Source organism: Paramormyrops kingsleyae, chromosome 19 (assembly GCF_048594095.1).
Source record: "Paramormyrops kingsleyae isolate MSU_618 chromosome 19, PKINGS_0.4, whole genome shotgun sequence".
Lineage (NCBI taxonomy): Eukaryota > Metazoa > Chordata > Actinopteri > Osteoglossiformes > Mormyridae > Paramormyrops > Paramormyrops kingsleyae.
In genome coordinates this window covers 22,012,646-22,033,429 of record NC_132815.1, presented here as the reverse complement: position 1 = coordinate 22,033,429, position 20,784 = coordinate 22,012,646, and the positions used below count along the sequence as shown (strand labels likewise).

General features: G+C 41.4%; 2 protein-coding genes across 2 annotated transcripts; both read left to right on the top strand.

Annotated features, from left to right (window-relative positions):
• Window positions 1-749: 749 nt before the first annotated feature.
• On the top strand, window positions 750-4,506 carry eif2s1b (eukaryotic translation initiation factor 2, subunit 1 alpha b). The gene is made up of 8 exons (XM_023841241.2): window positions 750-910; window positions 1,859-2,101; window positions 2,221-2,300; window positions 2,465-2,616; window positions 2,910-3,016; window positions 3,299-3,396; window positions 3,498-3,641; window positions 3,747-4,506. The coding sequence occupies exons 2-8, from the start codon at window positions 1,861-1,863 to the stop codon at window positions 3,870-3,872; spliced, it is 948 nt and encodes a 315-aa protein (XP_023697009.1). The 5' UTR covers window positions 750-910; window positions 1,859-1,860; the 3' UTR covers window positions 3,873-4,506.
• A 2,236-nt stretch (window positions 4,507-6,742) lies between these two features.
• On the top strand, window positions 6,743-20,279 carry LOC111858985 (serine/threonine-protein phosphatase 4 regulatory subunit 3-like). Its single transcript, XM_023841254.2, has 15 exons — window positions 6,743-7,549; window positions 8,017-8,072; window positions 8,291-8,389; window positions 8,571-9,188; window positions 10,817-10,894; window positions 11,031-11,147; window positions 11,338-11,454; window positions 11,560-11,691; window positions 11,845-11,947; window positions 12,379-12,537; window positions 12,904-13,073; window positions 14,143-14,285; window positions 16,276-16,466; window positions 17,138-17,373; window positions 18,517-20,279. The coding sequence occupies exons 1-15, from the start codon at window positions 7,408-7,410 to the stop codon at window positions 18,616-18,618; spliced, it is 2,463 nt and encodes an 820-aa protein (XP_023697022.1). The 5' UTR covers window positions 6,743-7,407; the 3' UTR covers window positions 18,619-20,279.
• The last annotated feature ends 505 nt before the right edge of the window (window positions 20,280-20,784 follow it).

The window sequence follows — 20,784 nt, the reverse complement described above, 5'->3', positions numbered from 1 at the left end:
TTCTCATGGTGAGTCATGTCTTTGAAACAAGTTATGTCAAAGCACAACAGAAGTGCTAAGATATAACAGTCAAAATCATATCAGCAGAGATCCCAAAGCATCGTGTGTGTGTGTGTGTGTGTGTGTGTGTAAGCCTCTCTGCCTGTGATTAGATGGTTGCTTGTCTGAGTCTGGCAGAATAATCACATCACATCCTTGAGCAAGGCCCTTAACCCCAAACTTAATAGGTGTTGATGTAGATGGCTGCCCTTTACTGTCAAGCTTGCTCTAACCTATGTATGTGTCTGTGTGTAATGGAGAGAAAAGTGGGGTGGGCAACAAGGAATTTCCTCATGAGGGATCAATAAAGAGTTATATTTTATTTATAACTGTGTAAAATTATTTACTGATAGTGACTGGTTTCAGCAGTAGAAAATTATTTGAATCTAAAAATCCAGTTGCAGAAAACCAATAACATCCATCCATCTGTAAATCCATCCGACAATTTTCTGTAATTGTTTATCCTATTCAGGGTCACAGGGGATCCGGAGCCCATCTCGGAGGCTACGTGCGCAAGGCAGAGAACAACCCAGGATGGGGAGCCAAGCTAATGGAGGGCACCCTCACACACCATTCAACTAGCAACATACAGGCTACATAGGCCGTGTGGATATTAAGTTTGTTTTTCCGCTAGACGGCGCTAACACATTTCTGGTGGAGGTATTTAACTTTGTCTCTTCTTCTTTTGCTGTTTTGTCACGTATGTCCCGACATCACTTCCGGGTTAATTATCATACGTTCTTGTGCACTGATGTACCAGAAAGCATTGGATAGCAGGCTTTTCCTTGCGTACTAAACCTACAAGAAACGTTCTTTATTCATATACTAAAGTGTAATTTGTCGCCATTCAAAGTTTGATTCACTAATATAGGTGAGTTCTTTTGTTCTGAAATGCAAGTAGGTGTATGATATGCAAGGCGAAAAGTTAACCGTTAGCTAGCTGGCTACCTTGCATGTTAGCTAGGTGCTGACTGCAGCATGGGAGCCCATAGCTACCCATATAACCAATAATGGATTTATTTTTGTCATTTTTAGTGCACGATGAGCCCTTAGCATCACCTGGCGTCGTTTTTGACTGTCGTATAATTATTTTAAAAATAATCAATGTACCGTTTTTGGTTAATCTACTTAGTTATACTATTACCATATCTTACTAGTCTAATGGCAGTGAAATAGGCGTCGTACATTTTCTTTAACCCGGGATAGTGAAGATGTTTATCATAAGTCATATGTGGATATAGGTTGGCCCAAGAAGGAATATTGTAACTTGCCTGAATAGTGCGTCTGTTGAAATTTTGACACACTCCAAAACCACGAACAGGTTACTAATTTACTGTCAGCGTGAAATATTTTTTTAAATAACAGTAGTCTGACGTACCGACATGTATTGTTCAGTTACTGACTTATTCCGTTGTTTAACTGTTTAGCATGATTTAATTAACATGCTTTCCTTGTTCAGGAAGGTGACGCAAACGTAATCGTTTCCTTTAATCACATTTATTACTTTATTATCTTCTATTACTTCTCTTAACACGTATTTTTGGCAAACAAAAAAATATTAAGATTAAAATCGGTGTTAAGGATGATAATGATTCGTTTTCACCCTTTTCTTAAATTAACAGCTGTGTAGAGTTAAGCTGAATTAGTATGCAGAAATAGTACGTTAATCTAATTTGTTTTGAACCAGTAAAACTCATTGTGTTTTGTTTTTCCCAACTTGTACTTTTTCTGTATATCTGTGCTCCATGTGAGTACCCTGCCTGGTAACCGACTCATTGTTTCTCTGTCTGTGGTGGTAAACCCATGTTCATACATTTAGTGATGCCGGGCCTCAGCTGTAGATTCTACCAACACCGGTTTCCGGAAGTGGAGGATGTGGTGATGGTGAACGTGCGTTCTATTGCTGAGATGGGTGCCTATGTCAGCCTGCTGGAGTATAACAACATCGAGGGAATGATCCTCCTTAGCGAGCTGTCGCGTCGACGCATTCGCTCCATCAACAAGCTCATCAGGATCGGCCGCAATGAGTGTGTGGTTGTCATACGAGTTGATAAGGAGAAGGGTGAGGGCATGTTGCTGTGTCGTCTGTCTGACATTTCTGCTTCTTGTAACATGTCAATAATAGTTTTATTGGTACTGCAGACTAACTCTCTCACCTGTCATTGTGTGTGTGCCCCACAGGTTACATTGATTTATCAAAGAGAAGAGTTTCACCTGAAGAAGCCATTAAGTGTGAAGATAAATTCACCAAATCAAAAACTGTAAGCACTGGTTCTTCCTTTAAAGTCGATTCTGAAGTGTGCAGAGCAGTATGGCAGATTTGGGCTGTCTCCATCTATAAATTATTGTATGATGAAAAATAAATTTAATGTTCCATCTGCTTTTGACGTGAGGCTCTTGGGATGATGTGGGTGTGATGTTGCAGGTTTACAGCATCCTGAGGCATGTGGCAGAGGTTCTGGAGTACAGTAAGGATGAGCAGCTTGAGAGCCTATTCCAGCGCACCGCCTGGGTCTTCGATGAGAAGCACAAGCGCCCTGGATATGGGGCCTACGATGTTTTCAAGCAGGCAGTGTCGTGAGTAGATTTCTGAGCTAGGAAACTTACCCCTATTTATTAATACACAATGGGAAGTTACTAACCTAACTGATGCTGTCTCTATTGTTTTTTTTTTTTAAATGGTAATCTAATCGCAGTACATATCAAGTAATATGGGAGAATTGCTCCTGGTTTAAAGAGACATGTGTCTAATGGATTTTGAACATGCATTTAAGTTAATATAAAAGCCATCAATTTATTTTAACCCTCTGTGACCTTTATACTTAGAAAGTATCTATTATGTCTTGACATCAGTGTGTGCTTCCATTCAGTGACCCATCCATCCTAGATGGACTCGACTTAACGGAGGAGGAGAGAACAGTCCTCATCGACAACATCAACAGACGGCTCACACCGCAGGCTGTCAAAATCAGAGCAGGTAGGACACAATGTAACCACAGCCTCCTAACCTTCAGTTATCAACTCCTTTTCAGTACTGCACAGAGGTCTGCAAAATATCGTTTCAGAAAAACTGACAGCATTCTCAGAAATCTCTTTAATGTGTTTCATACTCTGATATAGTCATTACATTCACACGTGACTGCAGGCAGTGATGATGGAGCTCATCTCTGTCATCCTAGGTGTCTAAAGGAGATCAGTGTGTTAGATTAACAGTTAAAACATTGGTCAGTTGTTTATCCATTTCCTTTCCCCCCGGCAGACATTGAGGTGGCTTGCTATGGCTATGAGGGTATTGATGCTGTAAAAGATGCCTTGAGAGCCGGGTTGAACTGCTCCACAGAGGCCATGCCGATCAAGGTGAGTTGAAGCAGCGAGCTTCACCCTCTCTGACAAAGAGGTTCCTCTGTGCACAATAACATATCCTGGTGGTTTGACCAGCCGTCCGTATTTGCCCACAGATCAACTTGATCGCGCCGCCACGCTATGTGATGACAACAACCACACTTGAGCGCACTGAGGGCCTGTCCGTGCTGCATCAGGCCATGGCTGCCATCAAGGAGAGGATTGAAGAGAAGAGGGGAGTCTTCAACATCCAGATGGAGGTGGGTGCAAAGGCAGGGAGAAGGAGTGGTTGACGGGTGAAGGGTTAGCTACAAGCAAAGCGTTCTCCGGGCTGGTGTAAGCGTTTCCATGGCCTCTCCCCGCAGCCGAAGGTCGTCACGGATACGGATGAGACGGAGCTGGCACGGCAGCTCGAGCGCCTCGAACGCGAAAATGCCGAGGTCGATGGCGACGACGATGCGGAGGAGATGGAGGCCAAGACCGAAGACTAGCGACAACGGACCAAAGAGAGGATTAATCGAGGGAGAGACGCAGACAGATCTGGCCACAATAACACAGCCTGACAAACGCAACATGTTAAGAAATCACACACACACAGAGGCAGAATGAAGAAAAGTATTTCACATACCAGCAGGATTTGACTGCAGCTCTGAGCAAGCAGGTTCCCAGCCACTAACACAGACATGTTTGTACATACAATACACATGTGGATTAAAATGCCCTAAGGGGAAGCAAAAGACTGGAATTTAATTCATCTGGAGGAGACATACCTTTTAATGCAAATGACCTGTCTTGAGGTTTAATAAATTCAGGAAAAGAATGAGGAATAGTGATTTAGAGGATGTTTATAATAAATCTAACACACAGACATGTGGACAGACATGGACTCATAAGCAGTGGCCTTTTCTTGCAACGACAAAACCCAAAGTTCTTAGTCATCTTAGAAGTGTTCTTCCGCCATTCAGCCTGCAGAGGGAAGCTGGGAGTCGTGGTGTTTGTACACCTAGAACCCAGTTAGGGTCACTTTCACACCATACCTCTTCTGTTCAATTTTGTGGTTGCAGGATTGTGTTCTGGGTTAGCACATGTGGAATCAATAAAGCTCTGGAAGTTTTGAATAATTGATATTAAGTGTTGATACTAATTTACCCAGCTACTTATACTGTATTCTCAGAAGCCAGTGAGTTTTGAAAAGCAAATTTTGAATTTTATTTAAGTAGGACAATATGTAAACAGATTTATATTTCAAAAGAAACTCAAATATTACATTTTTTTTGCATTGTAGACCATGTGTGCAGATGTGGAGCATATTGTTTGACCCCTAGTTTTCAACACACCTGTTTTTGTATTGTATGTCTTGGTGGGATTTGAATATGCAGATTTAGCAGTATTAGGGAAGATGATTACATAATCCTTATTGATATTTTTAATGTTACAAACTGATGAATTTTGCTGAATTTGTAGAACTGTGCTTAAACAAAAGCTTATAAATAACTGTTAGCTGGGCTAAGGCATCAGGCAGCTTATAGCTTGGTTGAGATAATGAAAAAAATCCAAAATGGGTAATTTAGAAGATAAATGTTTTGATGAGTAACCTTTCAGGTTGATATAATGACCAAATGGAAAACTCGTTAATAGCAGTGTGTAGTTCAGTGATCAGAAGGTTGCCAGTTTGAATAGCAGGGTCAGCAGCCTGATGGCACCGTTTGGCCCCTGTGCAAGGCCCATAACCCCCAGCTCCAAGGATGCTGCACCCCCAAGCTTGCTCTGACCTGTTTCTGTGTCTCATGGGAAGCAAGATGGGACAGGTGAAAGGGGAATTACCCCATGGGGATTAATAAAGTATCACTATTCTGTTCTGTAACTTAAAAACATCTTTGGCACTTAATTGATACTTGCAGCTTTGTTTGTTGCACCATTGTTGCTTTCCCAAAATGCCCTTTCCCAAATGGTGGGTTCTGTTTTCCATGCTTCCAAACTAAATGTAGTGCTGTTAGTTCTGTTTACACTACTCACCTGCTGCTGCTATAGCAACTAATAGGCAAAAATTAGTTTTTTTCTGAAAAACAAATGGCCATTCTTTCTTCGGTTGTATTTCTGGATATGCATTGTTTGAAGAAATTCTTCACACTTATGTTGCATTCCAAGGTAAATAACCAGCGTATAGAATTAATCATCACAATTCTATTACACCATAGCTTTGAAGAGGTGAACATCAATAAGAAAATGCAGTTCTGATGTCTTGTTCAGAACAGATCAAATTTATTTCCAATGAATGTGAAAAAAAACTGATTCAGACTTTAGTCTTCTACTACCACTATATTACTAAGCTAATTGTGTTTCCTGGCTTGTGCCTGTAGCTTCTGGGATAGGCTATGGACCCCTTGTGACCCTGAATAGGACAAGTGGTTTCAGGAAATGGTTGGATGGATGGAAAGTTAATTGTTTGATCAGCCACAATTATCCATCCATTTTATTTTATCCATTTTATTATATCCATTTTATTATCCTATTAAGGGTTGTGGGGGGTCCAGAGCCTATCCCGGAGGCTTTGTGTGCAAAATAGCAGTCACAATAAGAAAAACTAATTCAAAATTTGGATGTGACCCATTCTAAGCAGAACAGCCCCTCTTGTTTTGCATAAATCCTCTTCTTTCTATACTATGGTTGTATTACAGATAATAGCCAAAAGCCATCTACTTATAGTGTAATTTCTACATTTGTATGTATAAATAAATCAGAAAGATTGGTGGGATGAAATATTTTGAGTAAAATTATAACTATTTGATCCCATTTCTCTTCAATTAGAATAGAATGCCTTCATGAAGTCAAGTGCAACAGAATTCAGTATTTACACATCTTATACTCCTATTAGACACATATAGGTGAGAGCAAAACTTGGATTCACAGTGTAGTCAGCTGTTTATCTGGAGCAGTTTTTGGGGTTAAGGGCTCGGCAGTGAGACCATTATTCTGTTGGCCACAGGATTCGAACCAATGACGGTCTGGACATAACCCACACAGCAATAATTTACTTATTTATAAAATCCTGAACCAAATCAGCGTTGATCACTGAGATACTGCCATGAGAAACAGCATACGCTGGAACACTGTACACTGACAAAAGCTGTCACATACATAGACACACAAACATGACAACATTAAACTTATATAAATAATAAAAAAAACGAACAGCACGTAATTGTTAGCGCATCGCTTTGTCTTTATTGCTAAGATATTATGATATGTGCCGTGACTTAGTACATCGAGCCCTTATTACATACATGATTTCTCAGTATGATTATACCCTGAGCTAGAAATGACTGCCCTGCTTCTTTAAGGGCGTCAGGCTGCCCTTGCGCTAACAGAGCTGGAATCCCCGTACTGCTATGCTGAGGGGAACCAAAATGGTTGAATACTAACTGGCAGGAGCACATTAATCAAACGAAGACGCTGGGGATTAACGTAAACAACTGGCGGTGTGTGACATGTTCCGCGTAGGGGAGATGAATGATTACGCGCTTTTGGCTTGCTTTATTTTGGAACGCTGGCCAAAGAGTGAAAAGAGGCTAGCAGACGCGGCCCGAAGACAGAACATGGCGGAACACTTCTCATGCAACATAAAATTTTAGGGTAACAAGCTAAACAGAAATACGGCCGAGCTTCACTTTGAACCGCAAATCGGACGAGTCTGTAAATGAAGATAATGTCGCTGTCACACGGCCTTGGCTGCGTTCGAACGCTTACTGGTTTCGAAGAAATGAGGAACGCAATCGGCTAGCTAGCCGAAGTGCTAGTTGGCTGGTGATAAGTAGGGCTGTCTGCAGATCCATTTTCCTACCTTGAGGATTTTGTAAATTTTCGACACTGGTCTCCAGAAGTTTCGTGAGCTGAAATTACTTGATTTTCGTCGAAAAAAACAGCAAAGTACTATAAGGTAAGGTACCACAGTGTGGTTAGTCTGGGAGGAAGGGTCGGAAAGCGAAGCCCTTTTCGCTCTAAAAAACAATCAGGACAGTGTGCAGGATGACGGACACACGCCGGCGAGTGAAGGTTTACACCCTCAATGAAGACAGGCAGTGGGACGATCGGGGTACCGGGCACGTCTCGTCCAGCTACGTCGAGAGGTTTAAAGGGATATCTTTGCTGGTACGAGCCGAAAGCGACGGTAAGGATTCATATGGCCGTTGGGGAGAAAATGATCCTGGTTGTGAATCTGACAGGAGGGCTGCGTGGTTTGTTAGGCAGGGAGTAAACAAACAAGCGTGCCTCGTGCTGTTTACGTGTGGCGCGTGTCAGTGTTGTTCTTGTTGGGTCACGTGTCCTGCACCGTGCTTTTCACGGCAATTCATTTATTTTTCACTTCTCCGCTGCACCCAAGTCATGCGCTTGCACCAGTGGTGGTTTTGTGAAACATTTTTTAAAATGACGTTTCCTGTAGAATAGAATTCCATGTTTTTCCTCCAGTCATTCATATCAGACTTACTTTTTTCAAGGGCTTTTCAAATCATAACTGTCTAGTTCGGGGTCTTGGTGCACATAGAGCACTAAACAATAGACACCCTGAATATATACATTGTATAGTTTACATCTAATGAGTTGATCAATAAAATCATGTTTGACTTTTCTTTGAAGGTTCTCTTTTGCTGGAATCAAAAATAAACCCAAACACTGCTTACCAGAAACAACAGGTCAGTAATATAGCACTCTTTATCTAGGGCAGGTGTTTCCATTCTCATTCTCTGGAATTGGCAAAAATAAAATAAGTAGATTAACTTCCTGGACGTTGAATGTACCTATTATTTAAAGATTGAACTAACTAGTTTTGGGGAGAGATTTCAACTATGGTTGTAAGCTCAAGTTCTGTTTTTTGAACATGGGGTGACGTTGTGTCTTTTGCTATTCACAGGACACATTAATAGTGTGGTCCGAAGCTGATAACTATGACCTGGCGCTTAGCTTTCAGGAGAAAGTGGGGTGTGATGAAATCTGGGAGAAAATATGCCAGGTAAGGCATTTTAAGTCAAGTTATGTGTGGCAAATACAATCATTTTCATCTGCAGTTTGCACCATGTGATTACTCCTAGGTATGAATATATTTTAGTTTTAGGCCCATTTGAGCAATTTTACCCAGAACTGAGTCCTAACAAACTGGACTTACCTTGGACATTTATATTGTGTGAGATCAGGTCCAGGGGAAGGACCCTTCTGTGGACATCACACAGGACTTGGTGGAGGAGTCTGAGGAGGAGCGTTTTGATGACATGTCATCCCCTGGCTTCGAGCTGCCCCCCTGTGAGCTGAACCGGCTGGAGGAGGTAGCAGAGCTGGTGGCCTCGTCACTGCCCTCACCACTGCGCCGTGAGAAGCTGGCTCTAGCTGTAGAGAATGAAGGCTACATCAAGAAGCTCCTGGAGCTCTTCCATGTCTGTGAAGACCTGGAGAACCACGAGGGGCTGCACCAACTGTTTGAGATCATTAAGGGAATTTTTCTCCTCAACCGGACTGCCCTTTTTGAGGTCATGTTCTCTGATGATTGTATCATGGATGTGATTGGCTGCCTGGAGTTTGACCCCTCCCTGCCCCAGCCCCGGAGACACAGGGAATTCCTGACTAAGACTGCCAAGTTCAAGGAGGTCATCCCCATTTCAGACCCTGAACTCAAGCAGAAAATTCACCAGACGTACCGAGTACAGTACATTCAGGATATGGTCCTACCCACCCCTTCTGTCTTTGAGGAAAACATGCTCTCCACTCTTCACTCCTTTATTTTTTTTAATAAAGTGGAAATTGTCGGAATGCTGCAGGTAAGTGGTCGTTTCTTCCTTTGATGGATCTTTCTCCCTTTTAAGATGTATGTCTATACTCATCATGGAGCTGAGTGTCTGTCCTCTCTTGTTAAAGTGAAATTCAGTCTTTGCTTTTTTGAAAGCTGTAATTCTGTTGTATTAATTAGGTTTTCTCTTTATCTGTTCTGTTGAACATGCTTAATCCATTTGCTTTTCTCCAATATTTTTCTGTATTTATGTCAGTGTTTTTTCAGTGTAAAAAGTGGTGAAACTATTAAAACATTTCTGGGAAAATACCTAAGGGAATGGAAAAAACCTTAATGTTTCTGAACTCAGTAGTGTCAAATGACCAGTCTTCAGTTCTCATATATAATTCTCCCAATTCCAGGAGAAAATGTGAGGTGGAATGTTCAGTTCTACAAATGTTTGTCTTAAACGAAAACAAAATACTTTCCTATTAAACACTTTGAAACGAAAAGTGGACATTGAAAGAAGTTGTCAGGTTTCAGGTGACTCATCATGACTAAGAAACAGAGTTAGTAACCCACACATTACACGCACAGCCAGGTTGCGTGCTGGTGTCCTGTGATGTGACAACATTATGTGACCTGTCAGGGGGTTGTTCCCTTTCTTTTGTAGTGGTATGTTTTTATAAAGCCATATTTAATTATATTCTGTGTTGTGTTTTGGAAATATATATTTTTAAATTTGACCTTACTAAATAGTTATGCAATCCTAAGATTTGATGATTTTTTAAATGTATATTATTAATTATATTTGCATTACTGGTGAATTTATATAATGTTTGTTTTGTATAGTTTATAGCACACGGTATGTGTTATGTTTTTAATAATGTGCATTTTGCTTGTGGTCCAAATATGACATAACACATATTAGCAGGAAGGGTTCTTAGCGTATTAGGTATTTGATTAAAAAGCCATATAATTTGCTTTAGAACTGATGAAAGTCATCACAATCATATTGAGTTTCCCCATTGTTTTTTTTTTTTTTGGGTGGGGTTCAAGATTGCCCATCACCAATGGCTCTTTTCTGCTAGTGAGAATTGAATCACCATGTCATAGCTTTCTGTAAATGGTTGGCAAGTGTGGATATGTGGCTCTGTGCGTGTGTAAACTAATGCTGTACAATATTACACCATCTGAAATATACAACTTTTTAGCTATTTAAGGCTGTATAGCTTTCAGATTACATTCCTTCCTGAACAAATATTTGATTATCCACAAAGGAGACTGAATAAAAATTGCACGGTAGGCTTTGATGTCTTTGCATGTATTTAATATGTTTATTTTCATTCTTGGAAGAGACCTGACGGTGCTCCGCAAAGCAGGATTTCTCAGTTAGTTGGGTTAACTTAAGATAGAAGTCATGATTGTCCAGTAAGAGTTTAGGTGAGGAGCATTCCTATTGGACAATCATAACCTCTAGCCTAACCCTGCTTTGTGGAGCACCCCTCTGCTGTTTAGTACCTGTAGCATATACATACTGTTCCAGCAGAGTAGTACCAAGTTGCATTCTAAAAATCTCATAAGTAACACTGCACATGGCAGAGTGTAGTTGTCAGTAAGCTGGTTCAGTAACCTCAGTTAAACTCCTCTCTCATTCCCCACCCCCTCCATGTCGATTAGGACGATGAAAGGTTCCTGACAGACCTCTTTGCACAGCTAACTGACGAAGCAACCGATGATGACAAGAGACAAGAACTGGTATGAATTGCACCTTGAAAGTGGCAGCAGTGCAATGGCATTTGTGGTGTTAATGTAGAGCTTATCTTTCTGTGAAGGTAGTCCATCGCATTGCAGCCCATCAAGAATAACATGGTGGGGTTTTCTTTTTCTACAGGTTAACTTCCTTAAGGAATTTTGTGCATTCTCTCAGACGTTACAACCTCAAAATAGAGATGCCTTCTTCAAAACGTTGTCAAACATGGGCATCCTCCCGGCCCTAGAGGTCATATTGGTAAGTCAGATGCAGGAAGATCTGTTATAATACTGTTAGACTCCGTGTTTTCGTAATGTCCCACAAACTTTGCTGCAAAGCCTTATAATACAGCACCTATTTGTTCTGCTCCAAACCACTGTAGTCATGCTGTTGGTGATGGAGTGTATGATTGTAAGAAGGTCTGCCTCATGGTGTTGGTGGTTGGTAGGGCATGGATGACGGCCTGGTGCGCATTGCTGCCACGGATATCTTCTCCTACCTGGTGGAGTACAACCCTTCCATGGTACGGGAGTTTGTGATGCAGGAGTCCCAGCAGAATGACGACGTGAGTGGAGGAAACGTCCCATTCAAACAGCAGCTTTCATCCTGGTCTGGGAGATTGACAGATTGATGTATGATAAACTTGGCATCCATTTCCGTGTGGTCTCAGGATATCCTTCTGATCAACCTGATCATTGAGCATATGATCTGTGACACGGACCCTGAGCTAGGTGGCGCCGTGCAGCTGATGGGCTTGCTCCGCACCCTAGTGGACCCGGAGAACATGCTTGCCACAGCCAACGTGAGGATACATTTCCTCTATTACATATACACTCTAATGTGGTACCACCTCATGTCTGAAATGATAGCTTTGTAAATGAACCTTTTCTAAAGTTTTGCTTGCATAGCGGATTAAGTGATTTGAAGTTCTCTTCATTCTCCGACATAACTGCAGAAAACTGAGAAGACAGAGTTCCTGAGCTTCTTCTATAAGCACTGCATGCATGTGCTCTCCGCCCCACTGCTGGCCAACACCACAGAAGAGAAGCCCAGCAAAGGTGACCCCTTCTCCCCCCACCACCAAACCATCGCTCTTGTCCTGTGTTTCTGCCTCGTTTAAAGTTATGTTGCTTGCGTTCCTTCTTTGGGTGTTGAGATGAAGCATTAAAAGGTGGTGGTTGTGGGGTGGTGGTGCTTCAGACAAAGTAAATGTGGTTGATTGACACACCACTGTGATGCTGAATCCGTGTGTGATCTCAGTGTTTTCTTTCATCCCAGTTACACAATAAAATGATGACAGGTGCTGAAATATGTCCCCTTTACTAAAGGTGTACAGCAGATGCTTCTACACTTAAGTAATTGTGAGGGAACATTCTACTAGAAGGCAGTTTATCTGACGTCTGTGCTCATCACGGGGCAGCCGACTTGGCACGAGGCAGCGGCGTGTCTCCTGCCTGTGTGCTCTAACTGACCGTCTCTCCATGTCCAGATGACTTCCAGACGTCACAGCTGCTGGCGCTGATTCTGGAGCTGCTGACGTTCTGCGTGGAGCACCACACCTACCATATCAAGAACTACATCATCAACAAGGACATCCTGCGCAGGGTGCTGGTGCTCATGGCTTCCCAGCATGCCTTCCTTGCTCTCTGTGAGTCAGCGAGCCCCTTCTATGTGTCCTCTAGTTCCGTGTTTCCCCATCCAGTCCTCAGGGAGCCACAGACAGTCCACATTTTTGCTCTGGGAACTGGGAGGGAGCAAAAATATGGACTGGCTGCGGTGTCCCTGAGGACCAGGTTGGAAAACACTGCTCTAGTTCATTGGAGTGTCACAGGCCTTCTGTCACCCACGCTGCTTGAAGAAGTCATTCATACTGTGTTGTCTTTGCTGCTGTTCTCTTTCAAACTGCCCTGATGTAACTTTCTGGGCTTGTGACGAGTCTGAGTTAAGTAGTGCTGACACCTAGTGTTGACGGGTCCTTAGTACAGGAACGGCACTCTCTCCTTTACTCTGACAGGTGCACTCAGATTCATGAGGAAAATCGTTGGTCTGAAGGACGAGTTTTACAATCGCTACATCATGCGGAACTTTCTGATTGAACCGGTGGTGAAGGCCTTCCTGAACAACGGGTCGCGTTACAACCTCATGAACTCCGCCGTCATCGAGATGTTTGAGTTCATTCGGGTGGTACGTGCCCCATTTCCTCTCTGTCCGTGCCCTGTGTGGGGAGATGTGCATGAGGCATTTGTGATAATTCCTTGTGTTGCTACAGTATAGAGCAGGAGTAGACAAACCCGATCCTGGGGTGCCGGTATCTAGCAGGTTTTTCATCCAACCTGGTCTCTGATGAACTACACCTGATCTCAGGCAGATAGTGCCTGAATTACAATATGCGTACTTCACCCTACTTGTGTTCTCGGTTACCCATTTTACGTCATCTTCCATTGCCGAAGACCAGTTCTAGTACTAAGATCACAAGAAAAGAGGACGCTGTTTTTCACTTTTTTTGGCTGCGTCTAGCATTTCTACAGAGTTGAAATAAATACAATTATTTTAAGTGTGAATTTTATTTGTGAAAAAAGCACAATAGCAGGAATAATTAGTCACGTAGACTGGATATTTTGATCATGTGTCATTATATATTATAATAACAATTATGGCTGGGGCAATCAGCTGGGCATACAGCATAGTACACAAGTACACATCTGTCTAAGTTCACAGTTGGTGCATTCTCTGTTCTTGAGATATTGCGAGATCGTTCTTGGAAGGCAAGTTTGCAAGACCGGTCTTGCCAAAACCACAAATACGGTCTTTGCGTTCTTGGTGTTGAGATTCACCCAGTCACTCATCAGGTAGGATAGAAAAGCTGCTGGATTCCGGCGCTCCAGGATCAGCGTTGCCTACCCCTGGTATAATGTGCTGCTCATTTAATATCTGAGCAGTCCAAATGCCACTATGCAGGTATGATGCTTAATGACCTTTCTCAAATTGTGCTTATAAAGATTTTTTAACTCACTCCTTGGTTTTACCTTTATATTTTAAGACCACTAAAATACGTTAGGAAGCTGTTTAGCTAAATTGCCCCTATTTGTGAGTGTGTGTGTATACATGCTCATGCACTCTGATGGACTGGTATCCCATCCAGAGTGTGGCCCTTCCTCTTACCCTGTGCTGCCTGGGATGAGCTCCAAGCTCCTTTCTGTGTCATTTGAGGAAATGGGGAAAGTGGGGGAAACATGTTGTTTTGTTCCCCCAGGAGGATGTGAAGTCCTTGACGGCCCACATCATAGAGCACTACTGGAAATCACTTGAAGATGTGAACTATGTTCAAACGTTTAAAGGACTCAGGCTGAGATACGAGCAGCAGAGGGAACGACAGGACAACCCCAAGCTGGACAGGTGAGGGGAAGCGGGTGCTGTGTGTAAGGGTATTCATCTGGATCTGTATATATTTGCAATTTGAAAGCACAACACAAATTTGATAACTTAAATCTATCAAGTTTATGTACCGTATTTCCTCAAATAAAAACCGGGATTCAGTTTTACACTGGGTCTCAGTTAATAGCCGGGGCGTGTGGTCATCATGAACAAAGAAAGGCTGGGCCCCAAGTACCGATCAGGGTAAAAAACAAAGGGGGGGGGGGGGACTCCTGGGGCTTATCTATAAAGGCTTGGTACGAACGAAATAGACATGAAACATTCATATGAGCATTTTGGGATTTATAGAGCGATGGCTTAAAACATACCCTGAAAAAGTTTGTACATTTACAGATGGTCTAGAGCAGTCATACAAATGTTTTGGAGAAAACAGAAAAAGGAGACATGTAGAGTTCAGGTGAAAATTTAAGCTGCATTTAGTCAGTTTTAGAAACATTAGAAACAGAAAAAAAAAGTGACAAAAAGAGAAACATCTCATTGACAATCAACATTCAACATTTGTTTTATCAAAGTAAGCCACGATGTTGTTTATTTATAGGTAATATCCTAGTTTTTCAGTTTGGATTTTGCTTGTAGTTAAATTTGACCATTATTAGATATTTGACTCTGCTGTTAAAAAAGAATGTCAATTAATATTTTGGGTTAGTCTTGAAATGTTTTATGTTGTGACCTCGTACTTTTAGAAGTTTAGAATTACTGGTACTGTTAGCCAGCTCCTAGAATTTCGATGTCCTTGCAATACTGTAATATACCATTATACAGCTGAATACAAACTTACACTATGGGGACATGATTCATTCATATATATATAATTTGTGTTAACATTGTAATGCAGTAACAGAGGGAATTAGAAGTAAACGCCTGCATCTAATACAAGCCTGCCTCAAAGGCCTGTTACTCCTGCGGCTTAGGTAAATAAAGGCCTGCATCTAATACAAGCCTGCCTCAAACAAAGGCCTGTTATTTCTGTGGCTTAGGTAAATGAAGGCCTGCCTCTAATATAAGCCTTCCACAAATACAATCCTGTTACTTCTGTGGCTTAGGTAAAGGGTCCCGGCCACTATTTCAGGAAATATGGTATAATGCATTTGGCCATTTCCCCATCAGATGTCCAGTAGGCTTGGGTGGAATGATGGTATTACGGTATTTAGAAATCCTGAAGGTATTATTTTTAATACCATCATAAATGCATACACTCCTTTTTATATTAAACTGATACAGAGACGCTGTATTGAGGCGATGTATTGTGGTGCACAGCATTGTGCATGCGAATAAAATTATCTGAAACACAGGAGTTGTAACAGGTTTTTTTTTACTGATGGAAAATGCAAACCTTAAATTAAATGAATTTATTGCAGCAGGGAACAGAAGAATTGTTTGGAAGTAGAATAGATAATTTGCTTGTGGTGACCGATTGCACACAGGACCAATATTTAATATATTTCTCAGTGACCTTGCTCAAGTTCTTATGTGTTTACATTCACACTACTAGTAGATTAGTTAACTGTGTTTCCCATGCTGCCTAGGGGTGCTTATGTGGCGTGCTCTGCGAAGTAGTGTTGGTAAACAAAGGCTGATCTTTTTAACTCGTCAACAAGGAGTTGTCCTTGTTTCCCTAGCGTTCCGCTTCCATACTGATGAGCCCGTTGAGGCTATCTCTGATTCCGAGTATATAGTAGCCTACATAATTGACATTCTTTTTTTAAATACCATCATATAACGTATACTGGGGTGAAATGTCTAGAAGAAATGATACTGCCCAAGCAGTGGTGGCTTAATGGTTAGGGAAGCGTCCAATACCTTTTTCTGAAAAATATTTGTTAGCCCATCATCCTTTACTGTCAAGATTCAGAATTATCTGACAGATGTTACTTAGACTTACTAGTCCTTTCTAACCTTGACTGACATACTATTGATTCCGACTCCCCCATTTCTGTATCCATGTAACCAGCATGCGGTCCATACTTCGGAACCACCGGTACCGGCGGGATGCCCGCACGCTGGAGGATGAGGAGGAGATGTGGTTCAACACAGATGAGGATGACCTGGAGGATGGGGAGGCCATAATGTCTCCTCCTGACAAGACCAAAGCTGACGATGATCTCATGGACCCGTTCAGCAAGTTCATGGAGAGGAAGAAATGTGTGTGCATCACATGAGTTAGACCAGTAGTTACCTTGAAACAAAGTGGGGGCTGACGGCACGCAGTGTTCACACCCCACCGGCATAGTGCGACTGGCTTCCTCCAGTGCTTAGAGAGTGCAATTACTGTTAAATTGTGGCAGCATTTTTGGTGTGATGAGCTGACTCATTGTAGACCTGCATGCTCAGGCCTCCAGCACTGAAATATATACTAGGTGTTTCCGTCATAGTGTAAGTCAGGTCCATGCACCTGACCGTGAACCGTCATTTAGTGGTCAGGCGACATCTGCATGTGTACACTGTACATCAAAGAACATAACTTAATTAAATGGTTTAAATGGAATCAGTATCATCAAACAGTTGCATACACATCAGCAGCTAGTGAGCAGCAGCAGCTTACAATCGATTGAGTTATAATTTCTTTTTGCATGGCTGCTACCTAATTTTTTTTAATAGCAGTATTTTTCCTGGCCTATTTTTTATTTAAATGAACCAAATGTTCATCCACACACACACGTGCGCACGCATGCAGTTTTATTATTAGCTAGGTTGGTCCAACAACAAAAAGTTAATTCCAAGGTTAAAAATGTTTGCCAACAGACGGTACGTGTGACAGTACAGAGGTGTGTTTTGTGTCCTCTGTCATTTACGAGTATTTTCTTTTGATTTAGTGAAAGAGTCTGAAGAGAAAGATGTGCTGGGGAAGTCAAGCCTGACTGGACGCCAGAGTCCCAGCTTCAAGCTGTCCTTCTCCAGCTCCACCAAGCCCAGCCTCGCCACTCCATCCTCTAACAGCCACCATCCTGGCTCACCTGGCTCACCTGGGTCACCTGGATCTCCAGGTTCGGCGGGGTCTCCTGGTTCTGGACCCAAGAGCTCACACCCCGTGGCAGCTGTCACCGCCAAGGTGTCGTGTTCCTTATCATCATAGGATAGTGATGTAGAGTGATTGTGATTGTGATGCATGATTGTGTGTATTTTAGGGTGGTCCTTAGCTATGAGTCAAATTTTAAAATGGCAGCTTTTCATTCACTCCCCCTTTTATTTTGTGATACGTTGTAAGAAAGTATTCCTGGCAAAAATTTTCAGTGTTTAGAGGTTTCTCAACAAGATCAAAGTCTATAACTGTAAATGATCAAAATATACCAAATTTCAGCCAAACTTTGCTGAAAACAAAACGGCTACAGCAACACAAACATTTTTTACAAATAGGTAAGAACAAAACAAACAGTGGAGTTTGTAATCAGCAATCAGTAAACTGACACTATGGTTGAACATTCAAGTTGGCTAACTGTCGGTAATACTCGTTAATCTCTTGGGTCATTCATTTGATTGCTAGCAGAAATGTGCTAAACATTTTTTATTTTTATTTTTTTTTAAGTTTAGCATCAAGAGTGCTTTCTACCATGTTACTTAACATTTGGTCAATTTAACAACAAAAAAAAATCAAGAATCATAAAATTTGACCAAATGAAACGGCGTGTAAAAATCTGAACACATGTGAAACTGTGTTTACTCTAAAATCCCAAACAAAATAAGTGACAAAAGTTAATAAGAATGAAAAGCATTCTTTTTGCATGGCTACTACCAACATTTTTTAATAACAGTATTTTTCCTGGCCTATTTTTAATTTAAATGAACCAAGTGTTCATCCACACACACACACACACACACACACACCTACCCACCCACAAGTGCCAACCCAAAGAAATGAAAATGGGATGTTTTTAGGCGAAATTAAAAATCCAAAATCAAAAATGCTGGCTGCAATTGAGAAAACAAAATAAGTACCAAAAAATAATCAAATGAATCACCCAAGAGACCAACAGTTGGATGATCAAACTAGGCTTTAGCCATTCAAGCTGCTTGAGTAACCTCTAAAGATGCTTGGGAAAAAAAAATCCTATTAGGTTTTCTTATACAAGACAACAAATTAGGGGGTGGTGAGAACTAGCATTTTCAAATTTTTGTTTTTAAGGACCGCCCTAGTATATATGCATAATAGCATGACTGAATAAATGGATATTTGACAGTATTATTGGCCTTCTAGGGTTTGGTGGGGCTCGTAGATTACCCTGATGATGATGAGGAGGAGGAAGATGATATAGAAAGGAACCAGCCCCTTACCAAGAAGTCAAAGCTGAGCTCATAAAAAGAGCTGGCCCTCACGCCACCACCCCCTCCCCCCCCCCCCCCCCCGGGCCCCAAGTTCCACTGGTGCACTCTTCAAACGGCATATCCTTAAATTAACAGTTGACCTCTTTTGTTCCAGTGGATGTTTAGAGGAGGCGTTTGAAGAGACAAATCTTTCAAACACACACACACAGTTTTATTATTCAAGTGCCAACCTGAAGAAACAAAAATGGGATGTTTTTTGGACAAAAGTAAAAATTCAGTTATACAAAAATGCTGGGGGCAAATACACACACAGACTGATGTGCAAAAGGTGTGTGAGACTTGGACCATGCTCACTGCCCTCCTCTCAGGGATGGACAATGCTGCAGCCTTTAATGGGTCTGCAAACCCAGAATCACCACTCGGACTTTGACGTCAGTCAGATCAGACTCCATTGTCTGTTTTTCTTTTTTAAAAGTTTCATTTGTTTCTTGGACCAGACATGGACATTGAGGACTGAGGCGGCCTTCCCTCAGTGGGCATTCTTCCTTTGAAATGCCAGCAATTTCTTCTCTGTTTCTTCTTTTTTTAACGAAACACCTGCCTTTAAATGTTCAGGACGCTTTTATGTCGCATTTGAACGGGTTTTTAAAATTCTCTGGGGGAGTGCAGCTGGAAAATGAGCCTCTGGCTTTATTCTTTTCTCTTTTGCCCTTTGAAACTGCAGATTTTTGAGATGTCACCCCCTTCTTGATTAAAAATGTAGTGAAATTTTATCTGTGATCATTTTGTCTTTTTATTTTTTCCCCCATGAGAGTAGTCTTGGATGTTGGAGCATATTTGGGACCATTAAAATACTTTTGTAATATAATTTCACTTTTATGCTGATGGTCAGCATGTTTTATTTTCTTGTCACGTCATGATGATAGAAGTCAGTGGGTTCAGCAAAAACATAAATGCATCCAGTTAGCAATACTATTTTGTGATTTAAAAGTTTTATATTGAAATTGTCAAATGTCCGTTACAATAAAACTGCAATGTAAAACTGTCATGCAGTAATTCCAGAGGGTTTAAACACTGCTATGAAGCTTCTGTGCTATACAAAGGCCTTCTACCCCCCCCTCCCCCCTCGTCCCCCAGCTATGACCCTTGGGTATTTTTGTCACTTTTTATCTCTCTTAATTTACACATAGTTTCACCAGAAAACAAATTTGGTGATCAGTGGCCTGCATAAAAGCCAGAGAGCAGCCAATTATTGAAATTATATGCACTGTTATCCATATTATCTAAGAGGAGCATTTAGTCTGTTTTTAATACGCTGTTATGCACAGGCTTCTTAAAGCCCAGATATTGTGTCCAGTAATCAATATTGATGGGATTTAGAGGCCAGATATTACCTGCTGATCAATTATTTAAAATTTTAATTATTAAAAAAGCCCTTTGTACTGAAATACATCATGCATTTTTGGAAAAAAAAATGCACCAAGCTGGTGAAACATACATAATGTGTTTGGTGTAATTACCAATGTCAAGAAATACATTTCACTTGAATGTTTACCAAAAAATTTTTAAGTGGCTATATTTATATTTCTAATACTTCAATATATCTGGACGGGACGTGTTATACTCATGTACAGTAGTAATGTGTCCTGAATTTAATAAATTCACTATGAATAACAACGTCTGATGAACTGAAAATGCTTATAAAACGCTTAATTTCTTTCTAGAGCTCTGACAAAGGTTTCTTTAAATGGAACAAATAACGGTATCATCTTTAAGGTAAACATGTATCGTGGTGCACAATACTTGCACAGGTAGTGCTGGCATTTTTGTTTCATTTTCGTTGAGCGTTCATGCCAGTTATTTGCCAACCACTTGGGCAAATTGGGGATAAATTAACGTTAGTGAATGGGAATAACCAAGATATGCGTGGGTAACAGTCAGTGTTTGCATATCTATCTCCCCAAAGTAGATCCTTGATGCCTCGTGCAAATAGACACCGGAAAACACACGTTTAACTTTGCAGTGTTCAGAAACAGCAGGGGGAGCTTTGGAGCGCTTTCACCGTTCTACAAGCCTACCTTGGACCCCTTTCTGAGGGTGTCCTAATGATGGCTCGGTCTTGGTTACGTCATTTAAAAGAAACGGGGTAACGCACACTGATTAAACTGGAGCCCCGCCCTTTGCGCTGATTGGCTGCTCT

Excerpts from the sequence above, each read along its gene's own strand:
- eif2s1b (XM_023841241.2), top strand. The coding sequence starts at position 1,861 with ATGCCGGGCCTCAGCTGTAGATTCTACCAACACCGGTTTCCGGAAGTG. Across the intron at positions 2,301-2,464 it reads AATTCACCAAATCAAAAACT|GTTTACAGCATCCTGAGGCA; the intron begins GTAAGCACTGGT and ends GTGATGTTGCAG. Across the intron at positions 2,617-2,909 it reads GTTTTCAAGCAGGCAGTGTC|TGACCCATCCATCCTAGATG; the intron begins GTGAGTAGATTT and ends GCTTCCATTCAG.
- LOC111858985 (XM_023841254.2), top strand. The coding sequence starts at position 7,408 with ATGACGGACACACGCCGGCGAGTGAAGGTTTACACCCTCAATGAAGAC. Across the intron at positions 9,189-10,816 it reads AAATTGTCGGAATGCTGCAG|GACGATGAAAGGTTCCTGAC; the intron begins GTAAGTGGTCGT and ends CATGTCGATTAG. Across the intron at positions 14,286-16,275 it reads GACAACCCCAAGCTGGACAG|CATGCGGTCCATACTTCGGA; the intron begins GTGAGGGGAAGC and ends CCATGTAACCAG.